General features: G+C 49.4%; 1 protein-coding gene and 5 non-coding genes across 8 annotated transcripts in view; all 6 read left to right on the top strand.

The window, feature by feature from the left end:
• The first annotated feature begins 2,599 nt into the window (after positions 1-2,599).
• On the top strand, positions 2,600-2,740 carry LOC112060112 (U4 spliceosomal RNA). The gene has a single exon (XR_002889400.2). It is a non-coding gene; the product is annotated as a U4 spliceosomal RNA (small nuclear RNA).
• A 2,710-nt stretch (positions 2,741-5,450) lies between these two features.
• LOC112060107 (U4 spliceosomal RNA) lies at positions 5,451-5,592 on the top strand. Its single transcript, XR_002889395.2, has one exon. It is a non-coding gene; the product is annotated as a U4 spliceosomal RNA (small nuclear RNA).
• A 4,675-nt stretch (positions 5,593-10,267) lies between these two features.
• On the top strand, positions 10,268-10,408 carry LOC112060111 (U4 spliceosomal RNA). Its single transcript, XR_002889399.2, has one exon. It is a non-coding gene; the product is annotated as a U4 spliceosomal RNA (small nuclear RNA).
• A 1,130-nt stretch (positions 10,409-11,538) lies between these two features.
• LOC112060110 (U4 spliceosomal RNA) lies at positions 11,539-11,679 on the top strand. The gene has a single exon (XR_002889398.1). It is a non-coding gene; the product is annotated as a U4 spliceosomal RNA (small nuclear RNA).
• A 2,572-nt stretch (positions 11,680-14,251) lies between these two features.
• LOC112060106 (U4 spliceosomal RNA) lies at positions 14,252-14,393 on the top strand. Its single transcript, XR_010592954.1, has one exon. It is a non-coding gene; the product is annotated as a U4 spliceosomal RNA (small nuclear RNA).
• A 4,913-nt stretch (positions 14,394-19,306) lies between these two features.
• The window catches only part of LOC101941454 (paxillin), a 65,066-nt gene continuing 62,047 nt past the window's right edge, over positions 19,307-22,325 (top strand). Inside the window, exon 1 of one of the 3 annotated variants that reach the window (XM_065568315.1) lies at positions 19,307-19,443. In XM_065568315.1, the coding sequence (XP_065424387.1) occupies positions 19,431-19,443 (13 nt within the window). In that variant the 5' untranslated portion in view covers positions 19,307-19,430. The remainder of the gene's footprint in view (positions 19,444-22,325) is intronic. The other 2 variants (XM_065568321.1, XM_065568319.1) reach the window with 2 other exon arrangements.

Raw genomic sequence — 22,325 nt, 5'->3', positions numbered from 1 at the left:
GTGGATCTAGCCCTAAATGTATCCTTTGGGCACCTAAATATGAGGCTCCCATATCAATCCCCTATTTTTCATCCAGAGCATTATATTTGTGTATAATGTCTGGGAAATTAACCTGTAAATCACTTCCAAATTAAGAGTTATAAACGTTTCAGATAATAAATAAAATTATTTCTTGTTTCCAATTAACATTATCAAGATTAATTAATCAATAAAATTCTATTAAAATGTAATCTTTTGAAAGGGGTGGCTTGGAAATAGAATATGCCCAAGTGGTCACTAAACTTTAAAAATTAAAGTCCATTTACATGTTACATAACAATAATAAGTAATATTGTTGCTTTTATCACAGTAATATTAATATCAAAATGCAGCTTCTTAACATGAAATATAAAAATTCCCTACCCACGCAGTTTTAAGCAGATCCTGGAGGACTCACTCGCTGTGTTATATGTCTGTGTTGTGTGATATACTTGTTGCAGATGGTGCATATGAAACAAATCTGAACAAATGTGTAGCCAGCAATTACTGTTTTCTTCTGCTTCCACAACTTTTTAATGTTGAAGTTGGTACAATAACAATCCATATTGTTTGCATCTAAATGGGGCTATTCCCCAATAGAAGATTAACAATGAAAAAATAAAGTGTATGAGAAAGATCAAACAGCTGCATTGTAGCAAATTTAATGTTACACATTTACAGAGGTTGTTGGATACAATTGGTTATTGCTACTAGGTCTAGAGAGCATTTCTTATGGCTTTTTGCAGTTTCTTGAGCCAATTAGCATAAGATCCCAGGATCTTTTGTTATAAAGTTTAGAAAATTTAAAAGTCTCTATAAATGTTTCAGTACATCATTCTACCTGAATATAAGCAAGTTTTTCCTTCCTTCTCTGGCTATGTTAAAAACTCACTCTATCCACTTTCTGAGCGTGGTAAAGTTAAAATACTCAAAAGGTTATTTTTGTGTAGTGGTGCTATAGCCTGAGAGGTTAGGGGAAGATGTGATTATTGTTATTTGGAAACCTTTCCTGTATTGATTTGAAATAGAGTTTGTACTAGTAATTTTGGAAGGTCTTTTTTAGAGAGTGGGTGCAGTTTAGTGGTAGTTCTAGAACTGAAGCAATGTATTTTCTTTTAAAGTGCATGACTCTGAAGATGGAATTGTAAGAAAGTGTCTGAAGATTTGCATTAGAATGTTTATTAATATGTGAAGGTGTTAGTCTGGGTAACTAAGCTTTTTTCTGTTCTGATTGGTGGTTTATTAAATATTTAATAGGGCTTCACATGACTCACCTTGTAGTTTCTCCAGTGATGTTTTAATAATTTGTTTGCTAGCTGAGTCAATCCTGGGTTAATGATACCCTAATAGATGTCTGTTAATGTCTTCCCAACTCTTGGTTCTTAAAGAGATTTGATACCTTGGTACATATTCGTTTCCGTGAATAGGCTGCAATGGGGGGATTGGAACGAGTTGATATTCAGCGCAATTTTCCTTGTTCTCATCTCACTATTTCTATGAAGGTGGGAGTGGGCGTTAACTCTATGGGCATATCTACACTTACCTCCAGAGTGGTCGATCCAGTGGGGGTTGATTTATCTTGTCTAGTGAAGACGCAATAAATCGACTGCCAAGTGCTCTCCCGTGGACTTCATTACTCCACTGGAGCGAGAAGCGTAGGCGGAGTCGATGGGGGAGCGGCAGCAGTCAACCTACTTCAGTGAAGACACTGCGATAAGTAGCTCTAAGTACGTCCACTTCAGCTACGCTATATTCATAGCTGAAGTTGTGTAACTTAGACCAGCTTCGCTCGCCCTGCCCCCCCAGTGTAGACCAGGCCTAAGTTTCCTGGTTTGAGAAGTGGGAGTGGAGGAGATGGGAGTTAATGATATATTTTGTGAGCGAGGGAGTGGAAATCATTTGTATTTGTTTTAAAAGGGAGGCCGTAGCTTCCCATTATTTTAATTTTTCCTGGAAAGGAGAATGTAACCCTTGTTGTCATAGGTACTGAAAATAAAGGTACTTGAGGTGGGTTTTTTTGGTTAATCGATTGAGAATCTGAACCGAGATATGTGTGTGTTTTAAGCAGTTAATGAAGCAACTTTCAAGTATTTTTCATTTAAGAGTGATATCTCCCAGACTTCCTTGGAGTCTAAATTAAAATTTCTCCCAATAACAAATAGGCTATAACCTGAATGAGAAAAATATTTTCTAATGAAAGAGTGAAAAATTGTATGAGATAGATCAAACTGTAAATGATCCAGTATGATGTTAATACGATAAATTTATTTTGGAGTCTTTTTCTAATACAGTAATCTATTTTTTTTCCCTCACCTCGGCATTTTATAGGGTCAATACAATTAGCTAATTAGCATAAAATATCCCAGAATGCTTCAGTATCTCTTCTTGTCTTTACATTGGTAATAAAATTAGGGGAAGGCAAAGTCTGTGTAAATATCTTATTGCTTAATTATAACAGAGGTAGGTTTACAATGATCTGATGGAGAAAGTTTTCAGGGCATTTTGAGTGCTAGTGAAAACTCCCTTTAACTTGCAAGAGTGATCAGATTTTAGTGGCATGTAAGATTGGCAAGTTTTCTTTAGCTTTGCGCAGTGGCAGTATCATAGCCAATGAGGTTAATCTGAGGCGTGATTATTGCTAGTTGAAAACTTTTCCCAATACCCCGCCATGACAACTTGAAATATAGTTGGCATTGGCAATTTTTGATAGTCTCCTGTGAGACTGATATGGTTGTTGTAAAATCAGATTTTAATGGTGGGTGTTCATTATTGATTAATCTATTAATAGCCTTTTAAGTGTATGTGAGTTTTGAGCATACCTATCTGTGAGTGATGCTATTGTTCAGTGTTTTAACTGGTAGGTTTTCTTCTCTTATTTTTTTCTACTGTTCCTATTGAATAAATCATTACCTGATACTAGTGAGTGCAGCTGAATAACTGCATGTAGGGAATGTTCTGTTTATTTAACCAGTAAATGTCTCTTGATAATTCAGCTTTTGGCCCCTTTCACTGGTACACCAAGCTCCTAAAGAGCCCTATATTGAGAGGGCTTAAGGTATGGCTTCCCAGGGCATTATGGCAGGGGCAGTGAAGATAAGCACACAGTCTAAATTCTCAATCTTATTAGACTAGGCAATATCTGGACTAAGCATTTTTTTCTCATCCCCCTGGATATTGCAGGTTGGGTACAGTCTTTCATATGCAGGCTCTCCCTGTTAGCCTGGGGACCAGTCTCCTCAGCTCTAGCGTTCTCATTGCCTTCAGGGTAGGTGGGAGAAGAGACAGGACAACCCATGTGGCCTCTGTCCCCTATTTTATATCCTCAGTCCATGTGCTTGGAGAACACAAGTCCAGGCATGTTTGTTGGAGATTGCTGAATCACCAGCAAGGTTGAGCAATTCCCCAGGGTTAGCCTTGTGCAAGTGAGTCCTTGCATTGTAACTCCCTTTCTGGACAATGGCTGTTGATGATTGTTCAACGCCCGCCCGGGCGTTGGTTACTTCCCTTTCCTGGTCTCTGGGGATCTAATATCTGGGCGATTCCCTAACTCACAACATATTTTAGTGACAACCATACAATACAGCCTCATAACTTCATGTGCACTAATGATATATATATTTAGATACAACAGTGGCTTTCAGCAGATCATAGCCTTTCTCACGATACCTTACATGGCATGCTTTATATGAAATACCACAATGATACATTAAAGATGAATATGGGGTTTACAGGGCGCTCCCACGAGGTTTAGCATGTCAAACCAGGGTTGAGCAAAAGTGCTGTGTGGTAGAAGAGACAGTGGCAGTATGTGATGCTCTGTACCTTGGAGGGGACACCCTACACCCCCATGTTCATCTTTATAAAATGATTTTGTGGTATCCAATGCAAAATTTGTCATGTTGGGTGTCTTTGGAAGGCTCATGATGCACTGAGCATGGTTGTTACAGTGATGTTATAGTAATTGTTACAGTAATGTTATAGTAAGGGTATAGGTTATAATTTCATATACATAGTTATGAGGCTGAAAATGTATCCTCAAGGCTTAAAGCAAACCCATGCAAAAACTCTCCAAGAACAGAGAGGCAGTTCACACCTCGTCAGGGCATTGATGGGACAAGCCCAGCCCAACCCCACAGGAACATAAACCCTTGAGGGAATCACCCCCTTCCTTTAGGCAGTTTGGGACTGCAATGAGGTAATACTCACCTAACTCTGAAGGGGGGGCAAAGCCAGTAGGGAAGAAAGGACATGATAAAAGGGAGAGACATTTTGCCATGCTCTCTCTCCCACCTACATCTACAGATACCACCGTCACCAAGCGACTGAATCACTGATCAAAGGGGAGAGCCTGATTCTACCTGAAGCAGTCCATTTGGTTTGCAGTGTGTCAGAGACTCCGCTTGGGAAAACAAGCCTGGTACATATCAATTTATTTGTTAAATTGACAAACTTATATAAGCTTGCAGCGTCCAGTGGGCATAACTGGACACTGCAAGACGGAGGTTCCTAGAGTTGTTTCTAGGACTGGAGATATTGGCTAGTGTCATTCGCTTGCAAGTAGCTGAAAGCAGCTTACATTTCAGAGGCTGTGCGTGAACAGCCCAGGAGTAGAGGTTCTAACGCAAAGCAGGGTAAGGTTGGCTCACAGAGTCAAGGATTGGCATGGCCTAGCAGATCACTGGTCCAGACAACACCAGGGGGGAACGTCACACAGTATTATAGTCTGTGAGGTTCAACTGAGGCATAACTTTTCCGAAAGCCCTGCCTTGATAGCTTGAAATATAGCTGTTGTTGGCAATTTTTGGTAGTCTCTGTGGCAGCTGACTTTTTGCCTGAGTGAAAAACAGATAAGGTGAAGAAGGTTTTCTGGGAGGCTAGGTTCTTTCTTTCTTTTCTTTCTTTTCCTCTGGGCTTTCTGAATTTCTTACTGGGTTTCTATGGGGTATTTCTGATATATTGGAGCAGGAATAAACATTGGTCTTGTCTTAAAGCTGTGGTGGTTTAGTCTGTGTTCCTGAGGAGCTTGTTTTCCTTTTCTAGTGCTCTTCCTAATGAAAGAATGAAAGTTGTATGAGATGGGTCAAATTGTAAATGATCCAGTATGACGTTAATACGATAATTTACATTGGGGTCTTTTTCTAGTAGTCTCAGCTTTTTTCCTTGCCTTGGTATTTTATAGGGTCAATACAATTAGCTAATTAACATAAGATATCCCAGAATGTTTCAGTATCTCTTCTTGTCTTTAAATTGGTAATAAAATTAGGAAAAGTCAAAGTCTGTGTAAATATCTTATTGCTTAATTATAACAGAGGTAGGTTTACATTGACCTGATGGAGGAAAGTTTTCAGGGCATTTTGAGTTCTATGAAAACTCCCTTTAACTTGCAAGAGTGATCAGATTTTAGTAGCATGTAAGATTGGGGCATTTTCTTTAGCCTTGTGTTGGCAGTATCATAGCTAATGAGGTTAATCTGAGGTGTGATTATTGTTAGTTGAAAACTTTTCCCAGTATTCTGCTGTGTTGATTTGAAATATAGGGCGAGCGGGATGACCCCAGCAACTGGAGACCCATCTCCCTCTGCTCCACCATGTACAAACTGTACGCCAGCTGTCTGGCAGCCAGGATCACGGAGTGGGCGACGACCGGGGGAGCCATCATCCCTGCCCAGAAGGGCTTCATGCCGTCGGAGGGGTGCTACGAGCACAACTTCCTTCTCCAGACCGTCATCCAGACGACCAGGAGAACGCGGAGGCAGTGCTCGATAGCGTGGCTCGACCTGGCCAACGCCTTCGGGTCCATCCCCCACCATCACATCTTCGACACCCTACAGGAGTTTGGGATGCCAGAGACCTTTCTCCACCTGATCCGGGAGCTGTATGAGGGCTGCAGCACCACCATCCGCTCGGTAGAAGGGGAGACCGCAGAGATACCGATCCACAGCGGCGTGAAGCAGGGTTGCCCCCTCAGCCCCATCGTCTTTAACCTCGCCATGGAGCCGCTCCTGCGGGCGATCTCCGACGGCGGCGACGGCTTCGACCTGCACGGCGAGAGGGTGAGCGTCTTGGCCTACGCGGATGACCTGGTCCTGATCGCGGACGACCCCGAGAGGCTCCAGGGCATGCTCGACACCATCGGGAGAGCCGCGGACTGGACGGGACTCCGCTTCAACGCCAAGAAGTGTGCGTCCCTCCACGTTGACGGGAGCAAGAGGGACTCGGTACTGATGACGGAGTTCATCATCCAGGGCGAGTCCGTCGTTCCTCTGGCGGAGGGGCAGGCGTACCAACACCTCGGCACACCGACAGGCTTCCGCGTCCGGCAGACCCCCGAGGACACCATCGGGGGGATCCTGCAGGACGTCGCCAAAATCGACACATCCCTGCTGGCGCCGTGGCAGAAGATCAACGCCCTCAACACCTTCCTGATCCCCCGCATCGCCTTCGTCCTGAGGGGATCCGCCGTGGCAAAGGTGCCCCTCAACAAGGCGGACAACGCCATCCGGAAGCTGGTCAAAAACTGGATGTCCCTGCCCCGGAGAGCCAGCAACGAACTCGTATACATCAAGCACAGACACGGTGGTGCCGGCGTCCCCCGTATGGGAGACCTCTGTGACATCGCGGTCCTCACACACACCTTCCGCCTCCTGACTTGCCCGGACGCCACGGTGAAGAACGTTGCAACGACCGCCCTGCACGCCGCCACCGAGAAACGAATCGGCAGACCTCCCTCCGACCGAGATGTGGCCACCTTCTTGAGTGGCTCCCTGGACGGCGACTTCGCCCGGGACAGGGGTGATTTTGCCTCGCTGTGGACTCGCGCCCGCAATGCCACGCGCCGGCTGGGAAAGCGCCTGGGCTGCCGCTGGGAATGGAACGAGGAACGGCAGGAGCTGGGAGTCCTGATACCGTGGACCGGAACGGAGGACAACATCATCGTCACCCCTGGAGCCAGAGGCGTGCTGGAGAGATCACTGAAGGCCGCCGTCCACGCGCTCTACGTGGACGCCCTGAAGAAAAAGCCGGACCAGGGTAAAGTCTTCGAAGTAACCAGCAAGTGGGACTCCAGCAACCACTTCCTCCCCACAGGCAGCTTCACCCGGTTCGCCGACTGGCGGTTCATCCACCGCGCCCGGCTGAATTGCGTCCCGCTCAACGGTGCCATCCGCCACGGGAACCGGGACAAACGCTGCAGGAAGTGCGGGTACGTCAACGAAACCCTGCCCCACGTCCTATGCTGCTGCAAGCCCCACGCCAGAGCCTGGCAGCTACGCCACAACGCCGTCCAGGACCGTCTAGTGAAGGCCATCAACCCGCGTCTGGGAGAGATCACCGTCAACCGCGCCGTCCCCGGCACCGACAGCCCGCTGCGCCCGGACATCGTCGTCACGGACGAGGTGGGGAAAAAGATCATCCTGGTCGACGTAGCGATTCCGTTCGAGAACAGGACCCCGGCCTTCCGCGAAGCCCGAGCCCGCAAGCTCGAAAAATACGCCCCCCTGGCTGACACCCTGCGGACTAAGGGCTACGAGGTGCACGTCGACGCTCTGCTCGTTGGGGCCCTGGGTGCCTGGGACCCGTGTAACGAACGCGTGCTGAGGACCTGTGGGGTGGGCCGTCATTACGCGCGGCTCATGAGACGCCTAATGGTCTCGGACGCTATCCGTTGGTCCCGGGACATTTACATCGAGCACATCACTGGCCACCGCCAATACCAAGAGTGAGCCGGGGAGACCTCGTGCACCCACACACACCCCCTGCTGGACCCTATCCCCTGAGCCCTAAACCCACCAAACCTAGATGAATCCCGCCACGTGAGGGTCACCCCATCCCCATTACCCAGCCCGCTTACTTATACCCATGACTGTCTCTACCTCCCGTATGGGTGATAGACCCTCACCGTTTATCGACTGTCTCCTGATCCCGCCCACCGGTTACCCACCCCTCATTGGGGACATTGCAGTGTGTATATACTATGTGTGCTGCCCATCCCCAAAACACCAACATACCCCCATACTCTGTATGTTACCCCCAATGACCAATAACTAATGCTTCAAATTTTCTGTATCGTTTATTTCTTTTAAATATTCTCTAATAAAATTTAAAATTGTTAGTTGAAAACTTTTCCCAGTATTCTGCTGTGTTGATTTGAAATATAGTTGGTGTTGGCAATTTTTGATAGTCTCCTGTGAGACTGATATGGTTGTTATAAAATCAGAGTTTAATTTAGGTATTAATTATTGATGAATAAAGGTAGTCTCTTGGTCTATCCAAGGCCGTGATCAAGTGTCTTGATGTCTTTGGTCTTTTGCCCTCGAGATGAAAACCTTGTCTTTGCTTCTGGGACCTTGAAGTGAAAAAATATTCATAGCCTGCTAAGTGTATATCAGTTTTGAGTGGACCTAGCTGTGGATGATATTACTGTTTGTTTTATATAACAGATGTTTTTTCTTTTTTTCCCCTACCATTCCTATTGGGGGAAGTCTTTGCTTGTTACTAGTGAGTACTGCTGAATAACTGCGTGTTGGGAATGTTCTGTTTATTTAACCAGTAAATGTCTCTTGATAATTCAGGCTTTGGCCCCTCTCGTAAGGAGCCCTGTAGTGAGTGGGGTTAAGGTATAGCTTCCCAGTGCACTACCCACAGGGCATTGTGGTGGGGGCGGTGAACTCTGGGTATGAATGTCTCCAGGCTGGGTGACCATTAGTATTAACAGATACTCGCTGTGGAGTGGAGGATATTTCTCTGGGTCCTCAGGTCTTCTGTCACGGGGTTTAGTGTGTTTCATAGCAATGGAGCAGAGCTACAACTCCGTAGTAATGTCCCTAAGCACTCGGTCGGCACATGGGGCTCTCCACCCTTCAGACCCCCCCTGCACATACTCCAGGTGGTGGGGGCAGCCTTACCGCCCACCTCTTGGGTTTTCCTTGAGCAGGTCCTGCGAGAGGTGCTCCCCACCCACCCCTCACCCCAAGCCCTCCGGATCTTTTCATCTAGCCCCTGTCCCATGAGCCTCCCTGGTTCCCTCCCCTCCATAATCTGAGCCAGCTTTGCGCCCTGCAGTTTGTTTCCAAGCCCACCAAGGAACAACTTTACGTGCTTGTGCTCCACACGTTTCACTTCCTCACCCTCGTGTCCTGCTCCAATACCAAGTGATGGGAGTTTCTACCACCTATAGAGGGTGAGGAACCCCCGTGTGCCAGTCTCTATTTCACCCTGGTCCCACGCCCTCCCAGGGATATGGGTTGGTGGCTCCTTCACGGAGCGGTGAGCACGGGCCTGTACCTAGCACGATTCACCCCCATCCCCAACCCCTGCCCCTTTTGCGGCATGAGGGAGAAGCTGGCGCACGCCTGTCTAGAATGTGCCAGGTTGTAGCCCCTATTCTGTCTCCTCTGGAACCTCCTGTTGAAGTTATGGCTGCACTTTTCCCCACACCTTTTCATATTCGCACACCATTTCCATGTCGCCACAAAGTCGCGAGACCTCCTCATCAACTTCTTCCTGGCACTGGCCAAAGTGGCCATCTACAACACCAGGAGGACAATGCTGGACGAGGGGGTGATCTGTGACTGTGAGGCCTATTTCCGTTCCTTCCTTGTTTCATGCATCCGGGCAGAGTTCCTCTGGGCGGCATCCGCTGGCTCCCTAGACAGCTTTGAGGAGCAGTGGACTTTGTCAAGGATTCTGTGCTCAGTGTTCCCCTCTGGATCTCTGCTTCTGACCCCCTCCTGCACCCCAACACCCTGCCCCAACTCTGAGCCCCCCAGAACCCCTTCCTGAACCCCAAATCCCTCATCTCCAGCCACACCCCCAAGTCTGCACCTCCAGGCAAAAGTCCTGCCCCCCGCCCCAGCCCTGATCCCCAGACCACACCCCAAACCTGCTCTTTCTAATGAAAGCTGTATGAAACATTCCAGTGTGATGTTAATTTGATAATTTACATTGTGGTCTTTTTCTAAGTCTCAGCTTTTGTTCCACCTTGGCATTTTACAGGGTCAATACAATTAGCTAATTAGCATAAAATGTCCCACAATGCTTCAGTATCTCTTCTTGTCTTTAATTTGGTAATAAAATTAGTGACAGTCAAAGGCTGTGTAAATAATATCTTATTGCTTAATTATAACAGAGGTAGGTTTACATTCACTTGGTGAAGGAAAGTTTCCAGGACATATTGAGGGCTAATGAAAACTCCCTTTAACTTGAAGAGTGATCAGATTTTAGTGGCTTGTAAGATTGCTAAACTTTTCTTTAGCTTTGCGCAGTGGCAGTATTGTAGCCAATGAGGTTAATCCGAGGCGCGATTATTGCTAGTTGAAAACTTTTCCCAATACCCCGCCATGACGACTTGAAATATAGTCGGCATTGGCAATTTTTGACAGTCTCATGTGAGACTGATATGGTTGTTATAAGATCAGAGTTTAATTGTTTGGATAGTACGCTTTTAAGTGTATTTGGGTTTTGCGTGTCGCTAATGGTAGGTGATGTTATTTTCACCGACAAGCTGTGTGTTTTGATCTTTTTCTACTGTTCCCATTGGGGTAAATCATGACCTGGTACCACTGAGTAGACATGCGGGGAGGGATTGTGTTGTTTGTTTAGCCAATAAAGGTCTCTTTTTAGTCCCTTTCGCAGGTACGCCGGGCTCACAAGGAGCCCTGTAGCGAGCGGGGTTACGGGATGGCTTTACAGGGCAGTGTGACGGGGCGGTGAGCGCCGGGTAGGAAGGTCTTCGGGCCGGTGAGCCCGGTATGAACACACACTCGCCGCGGAGCGGAGGGTTTTACTCCGAGTACTCGGGTGTTCCGCCGCGCCGCGGGGATTCGTGTGTTATATTAACAGCTTGTGATGCTCCCCGCCCAGAAGGGCTGAGGGGCCTCGGGGAAGGGATAGGGGGGCCCTCAGCCGCCTGTCCCCCGCCCTGGGTAACGAATGGGGGTCCGGGGGCTCTCAGCCGCCTGTCCCCCGCCCCGGGTAACGAATGGGGGTCCGGGGGCTCTCAGCGGCTTGTCCCCCGCCCCGGGTAACGGATCGAGGGACGCCCCGCAGCGGCTTGTCTCCCGCTCTCGGACGGAAGCGAGGCTCGCACAGGCGCGCCGCCCTGGCCCCCGCTCCGCTGTCCCGCGGGCTGACAAGCCAGGAAGCGGCGGCTCCCTTTTCCCGGCCGCCGCCATTTTCCCCGCCCCATTCTCCGGTGCCTCCCTCACTCGTTTCCCGCCTTCCCCCTCCTCTGAAGCGAGAGTACAGCGGCTGAATCCGCCTCAGGCCGGCTCCAGCTTGGTGACGCAAATGTCTAATTTGCATAAAGACTCCCAGAGATCTCTGCGGCGATCTGGTGGTTTTGAGTGGCATGAAGGCGCTGAACCCCTCAACCCTGCTGGATTTGGCTGGCACTGCTGGGTGCCTGAGGCAGTGTTCCTCAGGGTGGCTCGTACCCGGCTCGCCGCCACCTTATCCTGGCCGTCCCCCTAACCGGACAGATTATGGCCCGTCGAGGGGCTGCGGCGCCGACGGAGTTATCGTTAGCTTTGCGCAGTGGCAGTATCGTAGCCAATGAGGTTAATCCGAGGCGCGATTATTGCTAATTGAAAACTTTTCCCAATACCCCGCCATGACGACTTGAAATATAGTCGGCATTGGCAATTTTTGACAGTCTCTACGGAGACTGAACATAGATGTTTAACAATAGATTGAAAAAAACTTTTGTTTGTTTTTGTGGTTGATTTTTATGCTTGTTTTATATAAGTCGTTTTATACTCTTGGGTTAGTTAAATATGGTTGTTTATATTTATGCTTTTTTTCTGCTTTCGTGGGTTTTATTCTTATTGAATGGCTTTCCTGGGTTGTTTTTATTGTCTTTTTTGTCTCTACTGTTTGTATGAAATTTTGTAATTTATCAGGTGTATAAGTTTGTTGCATCTATGTGTGGTAAATATTGATGCTTTTATTCTCTTTATTTTTTGACACTGTCTATTCCTATTAATACAATATTTTAATAAACTGAGAACAGCTCTAACCATTTTAAATAAATCTCATTTTGTATTTTCTTTTCCCTCCCCTACCATTGGAAGGGGAATATGGCCTGAAAATTAAAGTTAAGAAAGCAAAAAAAAAAAAAAAAAAAAAAAAACCCACAAAGTAAAAGGAATGGCATTATATATGAAATAACAAGGAGTCTAGTGGCACTTTAAAGACTAGCATATGCTGAAGGTCAATTTATTCAGGAAAAAGAACATGAGTATTTGTGGCACCTTAAAGACTAACAAATTTATTAGAGCATAAGCTTTCGTGGGTTACTGCCCACTTCTTCGGATGCATATAGAGTGGAACATATATTGAGGAGATATATATATACACACATACAGGGAGCATGAACAGGTGGGAGTTGTCTTACCAACTCTGAGAGGCCAATTAAGTAAGAGAAAAAAAAATTTTTTTTTAAGTGATAATCAAGCTAGCCCAGTACAGTGGATGTAAGTCCCACTCCCAATTATTGATAAAGAGGTGTCAATACCAAGAGAGTGAATATTGCTTTTGTAGTGAGACAGCCTAGGGGGGCGCTAGGGGATGAGAGCTGAGGAAACGTTGTTCTAAGTCAGCCATAAAAATGTTGGCATACTGTGGGGTCATGCGGGTACCCATAGCATTGCCACTGACTTGAAGGTATAGGTTGTCCCCAAATCTGAAATGGTTGTGCGTGAGGATAAAGTCACAAAGCTCAGGAATAAATCTACACAGACACACCCCTAGAGCCCCGAGCAGGGATATTCTATCTGCTACCCAAGATCCATAAACTTGGAAACCCTGGATACCCCATCATCTCAGGCATTAGCACTCTTACAGCAGGATTGTCTGGCTGTTTGGACTCTCTCCTCAGACCCTACGCTACCAGTACTCCTAGTGATCTTCGAGACACCACTGACTTCCTGAGGAAACTACAAATGCATTGGTGATCTTCCTGAAAACACCAGCCTGGTCACCATGGATGTAGAAGCTCTTTACACCAATATTCCACACAAGGATGGACTACAAGCTGTCAGGAACAGTATCTCTGATGTAGCCATGGCACACCTGGTGACAGAGCTTTGTGACTTGTCCTCACCCACAACCATTTCAGATTTCCCTCTCTTGATATTGACACCTCATCAATTATTGGGAGTGGACTACATCCATCCTGACTAAATTGGCCTTCAACATTGGTTCTCCACTTGTAAGGTAACTCCCTTCTCCTCATGTGCCAATATATATTTATGCCTGTATCTGTAATTTTCACTCCATGCATCTGAAGAAGTGTTTTTTTTTTTTTTACCTACAAAAGATTGTGCCCAAATAAATGTGTTAGTCTTTAAGGTGCCATTGGACTCCTCATTGTTTTTGTGGATACAGACTAACACAGCTACCCCTCAGATATATATATATGAAATAAAATCAGGCAGAGGCTAATACAGCCACCAGGGAGAAGGCTGGGATTTCTTTCTACAGAGGACTGAGAATGAACAGTTTGGTGTGACACACAAGACCCTTCTGGAGAGTTCACAGGTATTTCAATAGTTTCTAGAAACTGCTTTGAATATACCCATACTACATCACATGATATCAAGCAGTGTAATTCATTAGAGCTTATTAATTAGAATTTACTCACTTATAAAAGTGATCTTAGACTTTTACCATGAAAGAATGAAAATTCTATGATCGATCAAACTGTAAATGATCCAGTATGACATTAATTTGATAATTTACATTGGGGCCTTTTTCTAATACAGTAGTCTAAGCTTTTTTCCTTGGCATTTTATAGGGTCAATACAAGTAGTTAGTTTCTTTGATAGCTTATGGCATAATCTCTCGCATGCGTCTGACGAAGTGGGCATTCACCCAGGAAAGCTTATGCTCCAATACATCTGTTAGTCTTAAAGGTGCCACAGGACCCTCTGTTGCTTTTTACAGATTCAGACTAACACGGCTACCCCCTGATACAATTAGTTAATTAGCATAAAATATCCCAGAATGCTTCAGTATCTTTTCTTGTCTTTAAATTGGTAATAAAGTTAAGGAAAGTCAGAGTCTATGTAAATATCTTATTGCTTAATTATAACAGAGGTAGGTTTACATTGACCTGATGGAGGAAAGTTTTCAGGGTATTTTGAGTGCTGGTGAAAACTCCCTTTAATCTGAAAGAGTGATCACATTTTAGTGGCTTGTAAGATTGGTAATTTTTTTTTTTTTTTTTTTTTTTTAAAAGCTTTGTGTAGTGGCAGTATCATAACTAATGAGGTTAATCTGAGGTGTGATTATTGCTATTTGAAAACTTTTCCCAATACCCCTGCCATGACAACTTGAAATATAGTTGATATGGGTAATTTTTGATAGTCTCCTGTGAGACTGATATGGTTGTTATAAAATCAGAGTTTAATTTTGTGTGCTTGTATGGTAGGTTTTTAAGTGTGTTGGGGTTCTGAGTGCAGCTAGTGGTAGGTGATGCATTGGTTTAACCAAGAAGCTTTGAATGCTTTTATCTTAAATCATTCCTTGTTACTAGTAAGTACTGCTGAATAACTGCATGTATGGAATGTTTTTTTTTTTGTTTAACCAGTAAATGTCTCTTGCTTATAAAAATGATCTTAGACTTTTACCATGAATTAACCATATTCTTTTAACTTAGAAAAAGCAGTTGCTGAGAAGTGGTTAGTTGAAACATCCTAACGGGCTAAGTTCTGTGTTGTGGCTGCCACTGTAGTACCCATCTCACACCTTTCACATCATGATAGACTATCAGGTACTTACATCACATCACAGCCTTAGTTGCCATGGGTTGAATCCCTGTATTGAAGAGGGCATCTGCAATCCTTCATTTTGTGCAAATTTAGTGCAGCTTTTGAGCTGTTGACTCATTGCCTGACTCCCCTATCTCAAAACTCAATGAACAAATGTATTCCCTATTTGCATGGCTAGGGATCCAGCACATTTGAGAGAAACAAAGTGGTCTGAGTGGTTTGAGTAGAGAAGGGGGAGCCGGGAGCCTCTGACTGCCAGATATGGGGATTGAATGACAGGGGATGGATCACTTAATAAATTGCCCTGTTAGTAGGGCCAGGGTGGGGTAAGGAATCCTGCCTCTGTGCTGTACCTGCTCTAAGGAGAAACTGATGACTTTATTTTCCAGTGTTGTCCATCTGGCATCTTTCACCAGTAATGCAGTCATTTTCTTTGAGGGTATGGCTCCACTGCACAGTTAACTCAACTTACTCCTCTTGAGCTACAAAAACCTTCATGTCTGCCTCCAGCCAGATAGCAACACACTAGGAAGGTGTTCTCTGGCTTGCCATTCCAGTCAGAAGAAATTCTGTACCGGAGCTGGAGAACTGCATTTGTTAGCACTAGATACCACACATGAATGTGGGGATTGAATGCCAAACTAGCACATGTGAAATGGGAATTGATGTCTGTCCCTGAACCAAAGAAGAACTAGATGGCAAGAATATTCAGCTGAGGAGGCATTGTGAAAAGGCATTGGAAGGCTAATAGCACCTAAATTAAGCTAGCATGGGCCTACATTATTGATTGGTCATGCTAATAGCTGATATCTTGTCCTCACTCAAGTTTTAGCCTCTTCCAGTTAACTCTGGTTAAAAGCACCAAAGAACTCAAGTGAGGCAGTTTTGTGTATGGGTGGGACTTGAATTAAGGAGACCACTTGAGTCTATACCTTGAGCTAACTTGCCATGAAGACAAGTCTTTAGAGTTTCGATTTAAAACCATATCACCAGTGGTGATGGCCCTGCCATTTCTACTTCACCAAGCATTTCACACAGAGTTCAGTTCAGCAGCTAGAGCAAAGTCTATTTCCTAAGGGCCCAATTCTGAGAGGTATTGAGGCCCGTTCATTTCAATGGGAGTTGCAAGCAATCAATAACAACCAGGATTGGGCCAATTCTGCATTTGCCTTTCATGTCTTGACACATACTTGTTCAGAATCAATGAGGCCCTGGACTGTTGGTTTAATGTTGTGCTAATTTGCACTCTGAGATTTTAATAGGATGGCACTGGATGTAAATCAGCACAGAATTGGCCTTTAAAGCTAGTCCCTGGTGTTGCTTTCTTTTTGCCTATAACCTATCTGAATCTCTAAATCCATGCTGTAGTTTTTCCAGCACACATGGCCTAATTCTCCATTAGGTAGTTAGTGATACACCTCTACCCCGATATAACGCGACCCGATATAACACAAATTCAGATATAATGTGGTAAAGCAGCGCTCCAGGGGGGCAGGGCTGCGCTCCTGCAGATCAAAGCAAGTTTGATATAATGCGGTTTCACCTATAACGCAGTAAGATTTTTTGGCTCCCGAGGACAGCATTATATCAGGGTAGAGGTGTATAACCTTTATCAACAGCAGTCATTACTGTTGTACTCTCTCTATGAGCTAAGATCAAGTGTAGGTAGTCTCTTGGTCTATACAAGGCCGTGATCAAGTGTCTTGATGTTTTTGGTCTTTTGGCCTCGAGATGAAAACCTTGTCTTTGCTTCTGGGACCTTGAAGTGAAAAAATTCTCTAAGTTATTTTGTACATGGAATCAATGCTCATTGCTTCCAACCAAGAACGTAACAGGTTAGTGCAGCCTAGCCTACCTTAATGTGGATGATGCAGGAAAGATGCAGCTCGCTTTACCATAATATGGGTATTTTCACTAATCACTTGATTACTCTATGTCCCTGGATGACTTTAGAAATTAAAATATGCAGCCAAGGCATCAATACAAATGCACTGCAGTTTATTTTTTATTCACACTAAGATACAGAACACAGTATACACCAAGAAAGATGTCTGTCACTTGTTCCTGGGAAGCAAGATGTAGATTCCAAGGAATTTGGGTGGCGGTGCTGGGAAAGAAAGACATGATTCCTGTGAATTTAGGACTTCCAAATTAACAACCGCAACAATCCACGGTTGTGTGTATCTATGCCTGAGACCCACAGATCCCCAAGTCATCTCGCTATGTAATACTGCAATACACCAACGTTAACGACCTAGAGATGATAATAGCCAGGGAGTCAAACTTGAGATAATAGCAACATGGCCAGACTACATGCACATGGTGTTTAAAATGTCTGTTTTGTCACAGGTTGCTGGGAGTTTCTTAACTCATACCCATGAGACTTCATAGCAAAGCACACATGTATAAGTTTTATATATTAATTATATTGGCATCACAATGATAGCCATACAGCGCTCTCTAAGCTCCCTATGTCCTTTCCCAGCATATATGGGGTGCAGCATAAACCTGGGATGAATTTCTGGAGGCTGCTGATTATTCTAAAGTCTCAGTCAGGAACAGGGAGAGGATAGTGCAGTGTCCCTTGACCTAATGACGATACTTCTTAGTAGGGAAATAATGATGTCTACTGGACTGTGTTAGCCAGGAAACTGGGTGTGCCTGTGTTTGGAGAGTGAAAAAATAAAGCACGGGGGATTGTTAATAGTTGATCGCAAGGTCTCTGTGTTTTCTTTACAAAAAAATGCAATCTCGCATGTGCACACTACACTACAGGACATGCAGTGACGCTTTAAAAACATACCCTGACTCATTAGGTTTCATTTTTAGGAAAAGTGGTGCACAAGTGGTGTTGTCAGAGTTCCCTATCACTCTGGCCTTTTCTACACTGCCAATTTTCAGGAAATCTCTCACCAGCGCCAGTGACTGTTTTTAACCATCCTGTCATCTGGAGTACAATAAGATAAGAGGACAGAGTGGTAAAAAGACTCGCTGTGACAGAAGTGGGGCTGCTTTGTAATAATTTGTGATCACTGTATGGTTGATTTGGTTCAGATGTTTACTGTATGGATATACTAACTTAATTTAATAGGTGGTTGTGAGGAAAAGCAGTCAGGACGGAAACAATGTCTGAGAGTGAGCCACCCCACAGTAAATACTTGGCAGCCCTTATGGGACAATGGTAGAGCCATTGGTTCTGAGGCATCTGGCCCTATATCCAGCTGAGGCTACTGAACTGGTTTGGACAAGCAAGGCCAAGGCCTGGTAACCAACAAGAACAAAGGACCTTCTAACTGGATCATCAGGGACTCCCTCCCTCTCTCAAGAGGGTAGTAGTTGGGGAGCTGTTTGGGGAAACCAGACTGACACAGCTTCCTGCTAGGGTGTCTGAAGAAGCTAGGTAGGCTACGATAAGGGGATGGTACATCATTAGGTGGGCTAGACATACATGTGGATTGTTAAAACAATGAGGAGTCCTTGTGGCACCTTAGAGACTCACACACTTATTTGGGCATAAGCTTTCGTGGGCTACAGCCCACTTCATTTATAATCCCTTCAGGCTGGGAGCTGGAGTTCCCAGGCCCACCACCAGGTGGCAGTGCCTTAGTGGAGTCTCAGCTGCCTCAGTGGTCAGGTACCACTAACAAGCCATGGGCTGCCCAGCACTACAGAGGGGCATTGCATAATTCATGGGTCCACCTGGGGTCCAGCACCTTTGGACCTACCTCATGACGCAGCATGCCCGTGGCACCACCCCACTGTCGTGTCCACCTTGCTCCACACTGCAGCACAGCACCCCCCCCTTCACGCCCCTGGTATGTGATGCAACATCCAGTCACCATGCCTCATGCAGCATCCTGTGGCACAACCCCCATGGGACTGTCCCGTGGCACAGCCTACCCAGACACCAGCCTCTGGCACAGTTCCCCTGGGACCGTCTGTGGCACAGCCCCCGTGGGATTGTCCTGTGGCAAAGACTCCCTGACACCATCTTGTGGCACGGCCCCCTGTGGCACCATCCTGTGGCACAGCCTCCCTAACACCAGCCTATGGCAGAGCCTCCCATGGCACCATCCTGTGGCACAGCCTCCCTAACACCAGCCTATGGCAGAGCCTCCCATAGCACCAGTCTGTGGCACAGCCCCACGTGGCACCAGTCTGTGGCACAGCCCCCCCGTGGCACCATCCTGTGGCACAGCCTCCCATGGCACCATCCTGTGGCACAGCCTCCCTAACACCAGCCTATGGCAGAGCCTCTCATGGCACCATCCTGTGGCACAGCCCCCCCGTGGCACCAGTCTGTGGCACAGCCCCCCTCCACGGTACCGTCCTGTGGCACAGTCCGCTTTCCCACCGCCCATGGTACCGTCCTGTGGCACAGCCCCCCCGTGTCACGCTGCCTCCTAACCCCACCGCCCCCCGGCGCCAGGCTGGGGCTCAGCGCCTAGAATTGGCTCAGGACGGGAGCTGAAGTTCTCAGACCCACCACGAGGTGGCAGCGTCCCACTGGAACCACCGCGGCGCGCCGTGCGCCCGGCCGCTCGGGGAGCGCGCACGCCGTAGAGGTGGTGCGGGAGCGCGCCCGCGGGGCTGGCAGAAAAAGTTGCTGCGAGCGGAGAGCGGCGGCTGCGGGCCCGGCCGGACCATGGACGACCTGGGTGAGTGCGGGACCCGGGCAGGGCCCCCCGGGCAGCGACTACCGGCGATAACCGCCGCCCCCCAGCCCCAACCCCCCCCCCCCGGCCGGCACCCCCAACCCCCCCTCCGCCCCCAGCCCGCACCCCCCTTCCCCGGCCTCACCCTGCGCCCCCTCCGCCCCCAGCCTCCACCCCAACCCCCCCGCCTGAACCTCCCCTCCCGGGGCGCTCCCTACACCCCCCCAGCCTGCACCCCCACGTCCCCCTCCGCCCCCAGCCCGCACCCCCCTTCCCCGGCCTCACCCTGCGCCCCCTCCGCCCCCAGTCTCCACCCCCAGTCTCCACCCCCAACCCCCCCGCCTGAACCTCCCCTCCCGGGGCTCTCCCTCACCCCCCCAGCTTGAACCCCCACGTCCCCCTCCGCCCCCAGCCCGCACCCCCCTTCCCCGGCCTCACCCTGCATCCCCCCAGCCTCCACCCCCAACCCCCCCCCCGCCTGAACCTCCCCTCCCAGGGCTCTCCCTACACCCCCTCCAGCTTGAACCCCCACGTTCCCCTCCGCCCCCAGCCTCCACCCCAACCCCCCGCCTGAACCCCCTCTCCCGGGGCGCTCCCTACACCCCCTCCAGCTTGAACCCCCACGTTCCCCTCCGCCCCCAACCTGCACCCTTCCCCGGCTGCACCCCCTCCGCCCCCAACTCCCCCGCCTGAACCTCCCCTCCCGGTGCTCTCCCTACACCCCCCCCAGCTTGAACCCCCACGTCCCCCCCAGCCCGCACCCCTACCCGGCCTCACCTTGCACCCCCTCCGCCCCCAGCCTCCACCCCCAACCCCCCCGCCTGAACCTCCCCTCCCGGGGCTCTCCCTCACCCCCCCCTAGCTTGAACCCCCACGTTCCCCTCCGCCCCCAGCCCGCACCACTCCCCGGCCTCACTCTGCACCCCCTCCTCCCCCAGCCTCCATCCCCAACCCCCCCGCCTGAACCCCTCCCCCCGGGGCTCTCCCTACACCCCTTCCAGCCTGCACCCCCACGTCCCCCCCAGCCTGCACCCCCACGTTCCCCTCCCCCTCAGCCTGCAACCCCCATGTCCCCCTCTGCCCCCAGGCTGCACCCCCAACCCCCCCAGCCTGAACCCCCATGTCCCCCTCCATCCCCAGCCTGCACCCCAACCCCTCCCTGATTTCTCCCTACACCCCCCAGCCTGCACCCCCAACCTGCCCGGGCTCTCCCTGCACCCCCCAGCCCCTCCCCCCACCTGCATCCCCCAGCCTGAACCCCCACGTCCCCCCCTGCCCCCAGCCCACACCCCTCCACGGACTCACTCTGCACCCCCTTCGCCCCCAGCCTCCATCCCCAACCCCCCCTGGGCTCTCCCAGCACCCCCCCGCCTGAACCCCCCCTCCCGGGGTCTCCCTACACCCCCCCAGCCTGAACCTCCACATCCCCCTCCCCCCCCAGCCTGCACCCCCAACCTCCCTAGCCTGCACTCCCACATCCTCCTCCACCCCTAGCCTGAACCCTCACATCCCCCTCCAGCCCGCACCCCCAATCCCTCCCTGGCCTCTCCCTGCATCCCCCCAGCCTGAACCCCCACGTCTCCCTCCGCCCCTAGCCCCCCCCCCGAGGCTTCCTCGGCCTCTCCCTGCTCCCTCCACCTGCACCCCCCTCCGCCTGCACCCCTACCCTCCGAGCTCTCCCTGCACTCCCCAAGCCCGCACCCCCACCTCCCCATCCACCCCCAACCCCTTCCCGGCCACTCTCTGCACCCCCCTAGCCTGAACTCCCACATCCCCGTCCGCCCGCACCTCACTTCCCCGGCCTCTCCCTACACCCTCTCAGCCCCCCCAGCCTGAAACCCCAAGTCCCCTTCTGGCCCCAGCCCACACCCTTCCCCGACCTCTTCCTGCATCCCCTTAGCCCCTCCTCTTGCCCGAACCCCCTCAACCCCTTCCTCCTCCCCGCCTGCATCCCCACACTCTCCTTCCAGCATGGAGCCCTCAGCCCCTCCTACAAGCCCTTCCAGCCCGCACCCCTAACCTCTCTCCGGCCTCTGTCTGCATCCTTCTCAGCCCTTCCCTCCCAGCCCGCACCCCTCCACCCCGTCCCCCTCCAGCCCGCACCCCTAACCCCTCACCGGCCACTGCCTGCATTCCGTTCAGCCCCTCCCTATAGCCCTGTCAGCCCTCACTCCCAAATCTGCACCCCCCCCTGGTTGTACCCCCACCCCCTCTTCCTCAGATTGCACCCCCCATTGCACATCCACACACCCCTGAGCCCCTTCCCCTCCAGTCTGCACCCCCAGTCCCTTCACAACACACCTGTAACCTCTCATCCGCCTCTGATTGCATCCCTCAGAGCCCAATCCACAGCCCCCCTTAGCCCACACCCTTTCCTTTCCAGGCTGCAACCCCAGTCCCTTCAGCCCACACCCCACCCTGTCACCTGCCTCTGCTTGTACCTCCCTCAGCCTGCATCCCCCGCACTCCATCCCTCAGCCTGCAACCCCAAGCCTGCACCACCTCTGCCTATACCCCCTGCATCCTCAAGTCTGCCCTCCTACGCAGCCCCTGATCTTGCATCCCCAAGATCCCCTTCAGCCTGCACCCCTCCCCCACATCCCTCAACCTGCACCTCCTTCATCTCTCGTACACGTGCTTATCCCTTAGCCTGTGCCCCCAGATCGCCCCAAGCCTGCAACCCCTCACGGGCCTCTGCCTGCATCCTCCTCAGTCGCTCCCCCCCCCCCGAACACACCTCCCTGAGCTTGCAGCCCCCCCATCTCCCACTTTCCTACACCCCAAATTGGTTTATAAACCTGCCGGTGCTTCCACCTCCTCTCCCCCCCCCCAGTGTGTATCCCACTCCACTCTTTCTTAGCTTTTACCTCATCACTGGCCTGTAC

This window comes from Chrysemys picta, chromosome 15 (assembly GCF_011386835.1).
Source record: "Chrysemys picta bellii isolate R12L10 chromosome 15, ASM1138683v2, whole genome shotgun sequence".
NCBI lineage: Eukaryota > Metazoa > Chordata > Testudines > Emydidae > Chrysemys > Chrysemys picta.
The sequence above is the reverse complement of the archived record's forward strand: the minus strand, read 5'-3'. Positions and strand labels throughout refer to the sequence as shown.